The sequence below is a fragment of the Oenanthe melanoleuca genome, chromosome 9 (assembly GCF_029582105.1).
Source record: "Oenanthe melanoleuca isolate GR-GAL-2019-014 chromosome 9, OMel1.0, whole genome shotgun sequence".
Classification (NCBI taxonomy): domain Eukaryota; kingdom Metazoa; phylum Chordata; class Aves; order Passeriformes; family Muscicapidae; genus Oenanthe; species Oenanthe melanoleuca.
The window spans coordinates 20372165-20386393 of NC_079343.1; the positions used below are offsets into that span (position 1 = coordinate 20372165).

The 14229-nt window shown below is 39.0% G+C and overlaps 1 protein-coding gene across 1 annotated transcript; it reads right to left on the reverse strand.

Annotated features, from left to right (window-relative positions):
• Positions 1-1334: 1334 nt before the first annotated feature.
• HRG (histidine rich glycoprotein) lies at positions 1335-9920 on the reverse strand. Its single transcript, XM_056498686.1, has 7 exons — positions 9547-9920; positions 8299-8406; positions 7249-7336; positions 6585-6751; positions 4841-4957; positions 3246-3332; positions 1335-2624 (listed from the first exon to the last, which is right to left on the reverse strand). The coding sequence occupies exons 1-7, from the start codon at positions 9742-9744 to the stop codon at positions 1737-1739; spliced, it is 1653 nt and encodes a 550-aa protein (XP_056354661.1). The 5' UTR covers positions 9745-9920; the 3' UTR covers positions 1335-1736.
• Between the last annotated feature and the right edge of the window lie 4309 nt (positions 9921-14229).

Consider the following 14229-nt stretch of genomic DNA (forward strand, 5'->3'; position numbering starts at 1 on the left):
GGAGAACCCCACACCAGAGCAGGTGGATGCCCAGTGGAGGCTGGGAGCCTGTGGAAGCCTGTGCTGGAGCAGGTTTGCTGGCAGGACTTGTGAGTGCACCATGCTGGAACAGTTTGCTCCTAAAGGACTGCACATCATGGAAAGGACCTACACTGGAGCAGTCCATGAAGGACTCCCTCCAATGGGAGGGATCCTCGGCTGGAGCAAGGAAAGAGTGTAAGGAGTCCTTATCCTGAGGAAAACAGAGGGGCAGAAGCAACATGAGATGAGCTCACTGCAACTCCCATTCCCATCCCTCTGCATCAATTGGGGAGAAGGTAGAGAAAATCAGGAGTAAATTTAAGCCTGCGAAGAAGGGAGGGGTGAGAAGAAGGTATTTTAAAGATTTGATTTTATTTCTCATTCTCTTACTCTACTTTGATTAGCAATACACCAATTTCCCCAAGTCCAGTCACTTTTGCCTGTGACTATATTTGCTGAGTGATCTCTCTGTCCTTACTTTGACCATGAGCCTTCTGCTATATTTTCTCACCCCTGTTGGCTGAGAAGGGCAGTGACAGAGCACACAGCCAGGGCCACTCACCACACTTGCTACAAGTTTTGATTAAAAAAAATGTATTTTAGAGACCGTGGATAAACTGCACCAGAAATAAGTTTGTTCATACATGATAAGAGACTTTTAAAAATTAGTCAGTCTTCACTCAGTCACACTGAGTCATCATTTTGTTTCTTTTTCTTCAATGTGGCACTTGCACTGTATTTTGCTTTATGCCATTAAAAAGCTATTTGGATTATCAAATTACTAACTTTTTTGAGATTAATCCCATATTCTTGCTTATGACATAGCTGTTCTGAACCAGCTTTCTGGTCCCTGGACAGTCTGAATGGACTCGACCTTGAAGGGGGCTGGAGTATAAAGAGGCACCACTATTCTTTCTTCCTGCTTCTCCCAACTCAGTTTCCAGTGAGGAAAGTTCAGCAATAAAGAAAACATTTACATGAAAGAGTTATTACATGCATCTGCTTTTCTCTTCCCTTGAGAGCAATTATGAACTACTTGAGAAGGGCTGTCCTTGACTGCAATATTTCTGTGTATCACCACCAGCAGCTGTAGTGATAGAAGCACCTGTGCAGGCCACCCTGCAGTGAGACAGCAAGTCATTAACAGTTCTCAGACCTCTTCTAGATAACAGTGCTAACCCAAACACCATTAGTCAATTTATGCTAGAGCTTGCTGTGTGGAATAGCTTAATTTTTTAATATAATTTCTAGTTCAATATCTAATAGCTAATTATGTGTAGTAAAAAACAAACAAACAAACAAAACACACTGTGTCAAGAAAAAAATACTTGCATGTTTTTATTTTCTTTTAATCTGTATAAAGCATGAATGCAGTGTCATGTATCATTTTTTATGGGAAGCAGTCAAATTTCATCTAGGTCAGATTTTTTGGAGCAGTACATTATAACTATGAATGATAAAAAAATGAAAGATTTTAGATGGTAATTTTCACTATTTCAGAATTTTCCTTTTTGTTAGAACTGAAGGAGCATTGTTTTCTTGGGAGGTTTTTACCCATTCCCATTATCTGAAGGACTCAGAATTTTGAGCCTTTTAGTTACAGTGGAGCTTGAGAAAGCCAGGATGAAGAAGCAGGTTGAAATACTTAACGATTATTTTCAGTGATTCTCCTTCCTAGAAACTGAATGCTTTTCCCACTTCTCCATGTGCTGTTTTCATTGACTACGAGGAAATAAAGGCAAAATTTTTGGAAGGTCAAATTTAGGTTTTCCAGGGCATGATTCCGATTGTGTAGGGTGATCTGGAAAGCCTGGAACTTCTGCCGTTTCCTTTAGTTTTGAGCCAATGCTGCAAAAGTAAAGGTTGCATTGGGATAGCTCAGGAAAGTTTGCAGTGGGAGGTGTGAGAGAATCCTGCTGGCTTAAAACTGGGATGCGATAGACAGCTCCTGTTACGTGGCATGGAAAATACTTTCCTGGTATGCTTGTCTTGTGATGGTGTCTGTGATAGTGATGACAGTGATGGGGAGGATGTCCTGGAGGAGGGGGACAGCGTGGTCCGTGGTGGTGAGGAGGATGGTGGTGACTTGGGCCATGAGGAGGGCGACCATGGTGGTGAGGAGGGTGGTCGTGATGGTGGGGAGGAGGACAAGGTGGTCCATGGTGGTGAGGAGGGTGGTCATGATCTGGTCCATGGTGGTGAGGAGGGTGGTCATGATCTGGTCCATGATGGTGGGGAGGAGGACAGGGTGGTCCATGGTGGTGGGGAGGGTGGTCATGATCTGGTCCATGGTGGTGAGGAGGGTGGTCATGATCTGGTCCATGATGGTGAGGAGGGTGGTCATGATCTGTTCCCTGAGGAGATGGGGTAGGATGGTGGTAGTCTGGTTCATCATGGAGAGGAGGGGGAGAAGAAGGTTCTTCGTTGCCATCTTGATCTTCCTTGTTGGATTTGGGATTATGCTCAGGGTCTTCAGGTCTGGACTGAGAAGAGGGAGGACATTCATGTCTGTGGTGATGCTTATGGTGATGTCTGTGACCAAAATGATGATGATAATGGGGATGTCTGTGTGGATATTTCCCTCTTCGTCCACAGCCATGGTGCTGTTTATGAAAACACCAGGGAGGAAGAATTAATCAGGTGTTGATAGGGCAGAAGAAATTTATGAGAAAGAGAGAGATGAGAGTTAGTAGGTTTGCATTCATAACTCTGATGATCTTTAAGGAAAAAAATCTGCATTTTTTCATGATGGAGGAGAAGGAGTAGATAATAAAATACCAATTTACTGAAAATCTGCTGGAAACAGTACACCATGTCAAAATTATATAACCAGCTGAGAAATATTTGTGGTAGATCAAAACAAAATAAGTCCACACTGGAGTAGCTGTTGTGATATAAACTGGAATACCAAATATAATAATGATCGTCTCCCCTTCTCTTGCTTTCTAAAATTTCTTTGAATTTGTCAATCTCTTCTCACACTTAGTCAAGTGATTGAACTGAGAGAAGACACACTTGGAAGGAATAGTAGGGACAGCTCAATTCTGATTCATCCTTTGATTGACCTAGGACTTGCAGGTCAGTCTGTGCTGATGTGCTGCATCACACCCGGGCAATAGAAAATTGGCATGAATGTTACAATCATCTGCCAGTCTTGACTGAGCAAGGTTGCTGTAACCTGCATGAGGATACAGCCAGATTTGTGTCCATAACTGAGTACGTACCCAGGGATGGTAGATTTCACAGTTTATATCTATTCCATCAGCTTCATCTGCATCACTGATAATTCTTGCCTTGCAGAATCCGGTGTGCTAAGCAAAAGACAAGGAAAAAAACTCACAATGCACATCTGGGTTCTTGTGATGGAATTAATTCAAACTACTGAATGTTCAACATTTTACAAGTTAGGCTATTCCTTTGACCTGTGTTCACGTAATTTAGCCAGTTAGCCAGTTAGCCTTCCAACCAATGCTTGTCAGTGATTAATAATGATTAAAATATGTCCATTTTTGAGGGCTCTTTTTGAGGGTTCTTCATCTAGAGTGTGACGCACTCTAGATGCACTTTGCCATGTGTACCTAGAGGGCTAGTACTCTGCATCTTGCTTCCCTTTTGGTATCTGAGAGATTGGCCAGCTACTGATGCCTCCAAAATAAGTACCCTTGGGTGTTTGATTTTTCTTACTTTTTTTTAGTGTCTTTGCCTGTCAAACATCTGTTCATATTGGACTATTCTGTAATTCTGCTTGAAGCTCTCAAAACCTGGCAATGTGTAGCTATGCTGCTTCAGACAAAGCTCAAGGCAGAGCTTTCTTCCATTTATTTTTTAAAAAGCAATTTGTTGTAATTTTTTACATTACTTCCCTTAGCATCCTGTTTCCTGTGACTTTCTCCTGCTGTCCAGTCATTGTGTGTGGAATTGCTCATGTGAAAGAGCACACAACTCAGGTGACGGGTTGTGTGTGCTCTCTGTTCTGGATGCTTTATCTTGATATTTGTGAGGGCCATTAGTAGCCCGTTACAATCGGTGACTGCAAATGGTAATGGCATTTTACACACAAACAGCAGCGATGGCAGCACTGAGAGTAGAATTCAGACCCTCCATAGCCATCTGGCTTGTGCTTTGTTCCAGTGAACTTGTGGTTCCCTTAACAGTTAATTCACCAACTTTTTCAGTCTTCTGGAGTATAAAAAGCCAGAGAAGGTGACGTATGTATATAAACCAAAAGTTTTACATATTTTATTTTTTCCATGTTTTATTTAGTTATTTCAATTAAGTTTCTGGGGAATAATTTATTCTGAAATTATGAGATCTTGCCTAGCTGTTTCTTTGGTGTAGACTATTATAGTAATGGAAAAATGGGGTGAAGAGAATACTTTGGTAGTTTTCTGCAGATGAGCTTGAATTATTCCACTCTCCATTCCTCTGCAGTAGAGAAAAAAAGTGACCCTGAGCTCACTGGGATGACATAAGACATGTATTTTTTTCAGGTTCTATGACTCATATTGGTGTAAAAGTTTTTATGGGCATAGCATGTATGATTTGCTAGGGATTTGCCACAATTTGAATGCAAAAGCCAGATACAACCTGAAAAACTCTAGACCTTCTGCATGCCAAATTCCAGTTACATTAATATTTGAGAGTTCAGACTGTTTCCTTATAGAAGATAAAGGAGTAGATGTAAAATTAGGATCTGGGCTTGGACATGCTGGATATTTAGAGTTTGGGTACATGCTTATAATAAACACTTGAAAATTTATTGGTAGAACCTTCTTGGTACCACCCATTATATCAGTTCTCATTCTAAGACTTTACTTACAGCGTGCCAGTCATGCAGAAAATCACATTCCAGTGCCTGATCTGTTTCCTGCATAGATTTGGAGCAGTTGGTCTCTTTTATAGAGAATCCTAAAATGTGACCTTCACGGGAGGCAGTCTGAAAGCAAGAGGTCAAAGAAGTTTATTTAAAATCTTGTAATTTTCAGAGCAACCGTACATCATCTTATTGTCAAAATCCTATCTACCTCATGCTTGCCTTACTTGTCCCATTGAAACATTCGTGCACATAACATATTCAGCAAGAGAAATAGGTTAGATAATTTATATCTCACACCCTTACAGTTTCCAAGAACACTTGCTTTAATTCTTTGTTTAGTATGTGTGTGTTATAAAATCTGTACTTTTACAGCCTGCGTTTTTAGGAAGTAGTGTCCTTAGAGTCTTCTCCCTAAACTGAACTGCTTCTCCTGTGAAAGTAAAGAGATCTATTGGATGGCAACCATCCCTTTCCAGAGATGAGAGTGCATAGTATTACAGTGCTGATGTTGATTTGAGGTGAAATTCTGCCAGCTACTGTGAGAGTGTTGCTTTCTCTGTTGTCCAGGGCATTAGTTATTGAGAAGGCCTTACTCCATATGAACGCGGGAGAAAGCCTTTGTGATCCTATTAAAATCCATAAAGAGGTGTTTCATTTTAATTTCCAACTATAGCAGTACTTTTATTTCAAGTCTGTGTTGAAGGTGTCCTTAGCATGTGTGCACACATAAGTTTTACTAGTTTAACTAAATTGGTTAAAAGTGCATGCACGTACTTGATGGTATGCTTTTTTATTGTAGTTCATAGTTTCTGAGTGTTAAAATCAGTGGTACAATGCAAAGTGTTGCTGTAGCTGAAGATGGTGAAGCGTGAAAACTAAGTGTTTGGGGAGTAACACGTGAACCCAGGCAATGTGAAAACAATCCCTTTTTAAATGGCAGTAGGGATACATCGTGCACAGGGCTACAGTGCCGGACACTGACAGGTTTCTGAGCTGCAGGGAGGTGGGTTTGGCATGCTATCATTTAGGCAGTTTCCAAGATCAACATGTATTATGGTGGGAGCCATGGGACCTCATTACAGAGGTGTCCTGAGCTGACACATGTGCTGGCAGAATGATCCTGTGCTGTTTAAGTGAGTCTCCAAGTATCTACCAACAAAAAATTTTGTTATTAATATACTTCAGATCACCCAAAGGATGTCTTCATGTTGACTTCACTTAGACATGTAGATATTTAGCAGACCCAAAAGTTCTTCAAGGGTTACAGCACAAATTCACCTCCCATCCTCAGAGTACTGCTTTGCTCTGCAGCAAGAGTCTAAATTATGTTGAGCATGTTCCACTATTTGTTGTACCCATGTGCTAAATATTCTAAGAGTTAAAAATTGTCTGTCTGCAACTGACAAAATGTATGGCTGTGATAATACATGACTGTCCATCTCAAAGTCTGCTCAGTAGTAAATAAACTCATGTATGTCTTGATAGCTAAATAGGCATTCAAAATTAAAATATGTACACAAAGAAGGCCTTGAATTCTGAATGCCATCATACTGCCACAGTTCTTTAGCAAATAAGAAATCCTTTTGCTTTCACACACCTAAATTGAAGTTGATAACAAATCTTTGCTGAAGTAGGACCTTCAACTTAGATCTGATCTTAGAAGGGTTTGAGTTCTGATCCCATGGTCTTACAGCTGCTCACAAAATTGTGTAATTTCTAAGTAATTCTAGGAGAAAATGCCACTTACCATCTTTATAACTCTTTCAACTTTATCCACAGCGAAGTTGCTTGTGTGGTTGCCTTCACTGTTGAATTTCTTCAGGGCCTTTTCAGCAATATCTTTATGTTGCTCTGTGACTTCTAAGGCTTCAAGTTTCACAGGACAATCTTTGCATTCTACTACATCAGATGGGACTGTGAAAAAAAATTACTAATATTACAGTACATATTAATACTCTTGGGAGTGTGTCCATGCCTTTAATGTGAACTCATAATAAGGAACTTAAATGCAGCATTTCCTTGGAAGTGAAATACCTGTCCCTCGCTCCACAAATATGGATTTGTCCTGTAATGTGAAAAAACCCCAAACCCATGAAAATGGATATTCTTATAAATCACTTTAGAATCCCCAAACGTGCAGTCTTCCCAAGTTTACATTTGTTCTGATATTCATTATCATATTTTGGTAGACTGGAATGGTGATATCATCTGACATCAATAAAGTCTGGTTTTGAGGAGAAGGCTAACCTTAATTCTATTACTCATTCTTAACATTCCATTTGAATTATCTAAAATATGAATTACAAGCAGATGAATGAATCTGTTACGGTTTTCATACACTGGTAGTGTACAGACTCTGGTATGAGGGCTGGTTTAAGGTATGCATTGGCATACAGCAGTGGTTATTTTACCTGGACTTAATGTACAATTAAATCCATATAGTTGAGGTTTCTTCAGCAGATGGTTTGTATATGTGATAATCTTACATTGCCCAAAGTCCTGAGAGGAAAAAAGAATACATGATTACGATGTTATTTTCCCTGGATTTAATTGGATGTAGGCGATCATAGAAATTATACCTTCTTTTAATGTGCAGTACCTCTAAGAATAACAGATGTGGTCATTAATGGAATGTTTGATCAGGTACCACTCCAAATTTTTCTTCAGATAAAATGAGTTCTCTCTCTACAAGAGCTTTTATTTTAATTGTCAGTTTGCACAATTGAGTAGACAGTGGAAAACTGAACCAGCTTTCTTAGTCATCCTGATATTTATTTAGGGTAAGATAAGATGGCAGGGGAAATTAGAATGCCAGGTTACACAAATCTATGTCAAAAGTGGATGGACATTTTCATCCATTCTTTTTCTCCATTTAAAATAAAAGAATAAATGCTTTCTCTCCTCTCCTCCTGACTTTTCTACTTTATGTTTTGTTATAGTATCACAACATAGTATCACAACAAAAGTTTTGAACAGGGAGTTCTCAACATTGGAGTGCAAGAGAAAGGACAAGTATTGCTGTATATTGTTTGTGTACTGACACTACTGATATTTCACATTGTCACCCCTCAAATGTTATGACAGGAAACTGACAAAATAAACCACTGGTATTTCTGGCTCATATACCAGGAACATGCTTTAAAAATAATTTCTAGTGCCCTTTAGTTGTCAGCAAATTACCCTTAAAACGTAAGTTCTGCTGCAAGCAGTGGAATGTGGAGTATCGTCCCTTTGAGACAACAAGTTGAATAAAGCTATACTGATTTGAAGAGTCAGTTCTTTCCCAAATCTTTAGCATATGTTTAACAATTCTAGAATTAGATAGCTTTTGGGTTAGAATGAGCCATATTAAAGCCCAGTCTTCACTTGGAGGTTTTGTGACAAAAATTTCTGGGCAGTTCAGATGAAGGTCAAGTTAGTGCATTGTTGGTGTATGAGTTGGTGTAGATGACAGTGCTTGCCATTGGATAAGTGTCACTGTATTCACAGGACTCCCAGTGTCTTCTGGATAAGACAGAGCATTCAGTTTCCAGCACATCCAAAGTTAAGTAGAGGACCGTTGAATTTCCCTGGAAGAGAAGTGCAAGTAAAAAAGAGTTTGTAGACAAGAAGTTTGATCTGAAAGAAATTTTTTTGAAGGTCTATGTGTTTAATCTTTAATGAAGCTTCCTCTGTTCTCTATTAAGGTTTTTCAGAGCTGACAAGCATAGAAAGGGTTCAGACTGGAAGGGATCTTTGGAGGTCATTTTGCCCAGCCCCTTGTTCAAGGCAAAGCTGAAACTTCAGATTTTCAACTGCATTCTGTGTATCACCAAGACAGATATTCCACAACCTCTCTGAGCCATTCTAGTACTTAACAACTTTCTCCATGATTTTTTTTAGCCTTATGTATAGTCAGAATTTTCCTTCCTGCAACTTACAACTGTTCCCTCTTATCCATTTGTTGATAACCTGTGAGACATGTCTATTGTTAATCTGACATTCATCAAGTAGGGAAAATGCCAGTGTTAAAGACTTCTGGGACAGTGCATGTGTGCCTGGATACCAGTTTTACTAGCTAAAAGCTACCAGTTAAAGACATTTTTATTCTGTTGCTTTTTCAGCTATTTATTTGTTTTGTCATTTTGGCTGTCATTGAGAAAGGCTTATGTATCTTGTCTGGGAAACAGAAATAGAGATAAGAAGGAAATAAGAAATGACGAATAGGGATTCTCTATCCAATCCCTCCCCTGTTTTGCAGAGTAGCAGCTCCTTTGACTTCCTCTGCCTTTTTCCTATTCCACCAGTTTATTCAGCCATCTCTGAAATTAAGGTAATAACAAAATACCAATCTTGCAGGATATTTTGATCTAATTGATGTTAGACATTCATGGATTAAAGAAATCTTCTAAATGTGAATTTCGAGTTTAATATCTGAAACCAGACAGCAGACTGGACAGATTAATTTCCAAAGTTGTATAAAGCTGTTCAGAGCATCTCTTCTGAGATCTTACTGACCAAGAGAAGGGAGGCCATTCAGCATTGTTTGAAATCAAGCTTACATGCAATAAAGCATACAAATGAATACTGAGGTGGTGTAAATCACAGCTAATTCATTGGATTACATCAATATTGTTCTAGTAAAAGCAATAAATGTAAGCTCTTAATGACCTGGCTCATTAGTTAAAAATTACGGTCTTGTGTAAATCAGCTTTTAAGTTCATACTTACTAAATGTAGTTCATGTGCATCAGCAACACGGAATAAACCAAAAACATAACCATCTCTGCGATGTCTGTTGACCAAATCCAGGGCCACTCCTGCATCTGTTTCAATGGTGTTACAGTCTGCAGGTGTAGTGCTTGCTTCATTTTGGGCATTAGAGCACTGCAGTAGTGTTAGAAAAAAAGCTGAAGCTAGAAGCAACATTTTGTTTGCAGTGTTAGATCACTTGTGCCCATGCCCTGATAAAGCCAGCCTGCTTTTAAAATCAGAGCAGCTCACCAAAGTCATAAATGAATGCTGAAAGGGCATGGTTTTATATAAATTTAAGTGTCGTGTCAGACAGCCATTACCTTGACCCTGGATTAACATTTGCAAACAGCAAGTAAATGATTATATAGTGATTGAGCAGATTTTGAGGAAAGTAGGCTTTATAACTCTCTCTGTACTACCCATCAAAGGGCCTGCTCGTGATTCTTTAAGCAGGCATTGTGCAATGGTGCTTTACACTGGAAAGTACTTCTAACAGTGCAAGGCTGAGCCTGGCAGTAAGAAGGTCCAGTTTATGTGTGCAGATATTACACAATCTTGGTCTTCTGTTTTCTATTAAAACAGTTGAACTGAAAATATGCTGAAATATTTGTGGTTAAATTATGGCTATATCCATATCCCTGTTTTTACAGATCCTTAACCACCAGACAACTAGTGAAAGGGAAATAAGAAATTCTTTCAGGTGGAAAAGGAATATAGCTCAAGGTGCATGGCAGGCTGGTGGTTTGTAGCTGCTACTGTAGCTGCTATGTGAGTATCCACTACTCCTCCAGATGAATATTTAGAGCACATTTCTATCAGCTTTACATTATTTCAGACTGGTACTCAGAAAGGGACTGAGTGGCCTAATAGCCATGTAGTCTAGGTATGGCAAGAAGTTACCTAAAGCATAATGAATAAATCTGCCTTCACATTCTCAGCTTGAGCAGTTCCATGTGCTTTTTGGCTGTGGTAGCCTTCATAGACTTCTTTTGAGAACTGCTGGTAATTTTTCTTTTTGTATTTAATGAAATAATGCAGTACTTTGTAAGATTTATACCATTCAAGGATATGCCAATATCCTCTCCTAAACAGAAAGGATGAGATGTTGTCTCATTGAATTCAAAATCTTTTATTCAGGATAGTTTAAGACATTCTTTAAAGGCAGTAATTGCTTGTCAATGAGCGGCTGAAGACGGAATACAAAAATCAAACACTGAATAAGAAAATACAAAAATGCAAAATGAGTCCAAAATTACTTGGTCAGACTCAGATGAGGAATTTTCCAAATCTAGGTTGATGTGAAGATTGGATTAGCTTCTCACAGCAAAGGTGCTGGCTGTATAATTGATTTGGGGGCCAGAAGTGAGATGATCTTTAAGGTCCCTTCCAACCTAAAGCATTCTACGATTTTATTACTTGGATTTACAAGTTCAACCGTGAAGGGTTTTTTACTTATTTTTTTGAGAAACTTTCAGAAATACAGTGAATAATCATTCTTAACAATTGCCTCATTTCATTAATCTTCATTTAAAAAAACTCCACCTCTTAGCATGTCTGTTGTCTAAGAAATAATGTTTTAAAATGAACTGAGCTGAAGCAGTAGATTTTGTTCACAGTTAGTTCAGGACACACGTAACCATTCTGTTAAGCTAAATGGAGCATCTTACAATATTAGAACCAGGAACACCCAAAACCATCATAAATAAGTTTAAAATTGTTAAAAAAAGTCTCCTCACTTGTGGAACTTGTTGCCACAGAATAGTCATGCAGATACTGTCACTGGGGGCAGAAATTGCTTAGAAAATCCATGGGCAGCAGGTCCTTACCTGGATACCAGAAGGACTCAGCAGAGAGACCCTTTGGAGTCCCTGGTACAATGGCTCTGGATGCTGGAAAAGTACAAGGGGAAAGGTTTGCAGAGAGGGGCAGGTCATAAGCTTCTTCTAACCACAGTTGTCTTTTGCCACTGGGAGAGATGGATACTGGGCTGAGTGTACAGCTGTTCTGATGAAATAAGGATTTCTTTTGGTTTGGTTTTATAATATTTCATTATAATTACTCAGAATCTCTTCCAGAAGATGGAAAAAAAAAGCAGTGAAATAAATGTTGTGTAAATAATCAAAGATATTTGAAATATATCTCATCAGTTAAAAATAAAATTCCCATTATTGCTGTGTTCCAAATTTCACCCCAATGCATTTATTACAAGACTGGTTAATTTTTTCAAATGGCAGTGATATTGAAGAAAGACATTGGGTTAGGTGATTTATAGCATAATTCCCTCAGCCGTCTGTTGTTTGCAGATTCTTTTTTTCCTGTTCTGTTCTGTTCTGTTCTGGGGTTGTTCATTGGGACACTCATAATTTTTTTTTTACCGTAGCTTATGTATATTTTATGTATGAAATTGAAACAGTATGAATAAACAGTGGAAAATGTGCAATTCCTGCAAAACTGACTGTGGACATAAAGTAGGATTCTGTTCCCACTCTAGAGAGTTTTGTCCTTGATTTCTTTGGAAAAGGAAGATTGGACTCTGTTATTAAAGTACAGCATTGACAAGAACTCCAGGCACAGTGAGAGCAGTTAATTAAATATTGGTTGTACTTAAGTTGGGATAATGTATTTTTATCACTTCTCCTTCAATTTGGTATATTTTTAAAACCTTACTTTGTTTTTATATTTATTACTTTTAAGTTTTGTGTTAAGTGTTGCTTAGATGAACCTATCTCTCTAGACAGATTGCTGGAAGGAATAGAAATATTTATTCAAACATGGTATTTCTCTTGCTTAGTGTATCAAAACCTCATTTATGACTTTTACCAAGGCTTGACTTGCAACAGTTAGAGGTGATCCACATCCAAACTTTAAGGATATGGTAATAAGCATCCATCCTAAACCTCTCCAGAGCACTGGGACAACATATCAAAAAGAGGCTTATCTTCCCCACTTGAAAAACAGTGTATGAAATGTGTAATAAATATAACTTTATCTAGAGGGATAGGGAAAGGAGAGCTGACACATAAAGGAGATGAAACACAATAACAAATTCCTCCTTTCCTAAAGTACAGCTGGAACTATTTAGGGATATCCCTGTTTCTTGGGAGCACAGCTGCTATGAGCTGAATGTTCTCTGCCTTCTGCAGGAGCACTTCATGCCCAGGCTGGTGTCACCACAAGGCACAGCTCGGTCACCTGTGCAGGCAGCAAGGCCTTTCCCATCTCACACTGAGCTGCCCTGCAGCCACTCCTGCTCCTGCTCTCAAGCCAGAGCCCAGCCAACACAGGAACGTGTGGCTCCAGTTGCTTAGAGGTGAATTCTGGGCTGGCTTCTTTTTTTTTCCAGTCTGAAATTCCCCAGAGCTTCAGACCTTATTGGTCTTGATGCAAAAACCAAAAATTTGCAGTCCTTGGGGTGCATGTAACAGGAAAGCCCTCAAGTAGAATGGAAAAGCATGTAAATATAACATGTCTTATTTTTATCTGCAGAGTGTAAACAGGATGCCCCCAATGCAAATGCAATGTTAGACAAATTTGCTTTGGTTATGGTTTTCAGAGCAGCACCTCCAACTACAGCTTCCCCTTTCTGCCTGCAGCTTATTTTTCTTTACCAGTCATCAGTTTTTTATCAAACTTGTAGAAGTTTCACCACCTTGTCTATCAAATTTCATTCCAAGAGACCTTAAGTTCAAAAGCTATTTGGAGGAGACAAACTGTCAAGTGAGGAGGTTGACAATGTAGTTACAGAAGTCTCGTTGCTTGGGAGGCCTCAAGGACTAATATAGGGAATAAAAAGGTGTCAGTATCCCTTGTCTCATCCTCAGTGTCTTTGGCTGCAAATTGCTTTTTAGAAAAAAACCAGTTTAATTGTAAATTGTTGACTGTAAGGATATGTTGAATGACTGACCTTTATGCAGAGGGGCTTGAAAGACTGGGGAAAAGGTGAGGTTAAGGATTTGGTGTTAAGAACAGAGTTAGAGGGAGTTCTACATCTCAGATGCGGGAAAAAATGCTTAAATAAGAAATGCGTGCAATAAGTAGGTTTTGAAGTCACACAAATATAATTTATATTTAGTTTATTTTATAAAATCTTTGTTTTTAAAACCCATCTTAAGAACTTTATGTCTGGGTTTTGCTTTTTAAAATCTTCTGTTTCCTTTGAATATTCCTATTTTTGCATTCATGGTGCCTCACCTATATTCTGAGGTAAAGGCTTGAAAATATCAGATAAAAATGTCATCTGTCCTGGAGGTCATTGACCATCATTTATCTGCGCTTGAATAAAAAAAGTCGTTCATGTGAAATTGGAATGTTTGCTCAAATAAACATCAGACCACATTTTAGCTGGGCATTGCCTAGATAACAAGTTACTAATGGATGATATTATATCGTAAGATCAGTAAGTGTTGAAAAACCATAAAACAAAATTGTGAAAAAGTGAATTGGGAATTGTCTACCCAAATCCATCTGCTTCTCATCTCCATACTGGATGAAGGGCTCCTTTGTGTCACTGGCCTGTCTTCTGCCACACAAGGACAAGCAGCATGTAGAGTTCAGAGTCCTGGGAGGAGGTGAGGAGCACTTGAGGTGTGGCTGGAGGAACACGGGGTGTGCTACTGCCCAGCTTTGCTCACATTGGCTGGAAGCTGAGATCAGGCCAGA

What these genes read in the sequence shown, in the direction of transcription:
- HRG (XM_056498686.1), bottom strand. Translation starts at nt 9,744, where the DNA reads ATGTTGCTTCTAGCTTCAGCTTTTTTTCTAACACTACTGCAGTGCTCT. An exon ending in TTGAAAGAGTTATAAAGATG is followed by an intron (nt 4,958 to 6,584) that starts GTAAGTGGCATT and finishes TCTTGCTTTCAG; the next exon opens with ACTGCCTCCCGTGAAGGTCA. An exon ending in GTGAAATCTACCATCCCTGG is followed by an intron (nt 2,625 to 3,245) that starts GTACGTACTCAG and finishes TTTCATAAACAG; the next exon opens with CACCATGGCTGTGGACGAAG.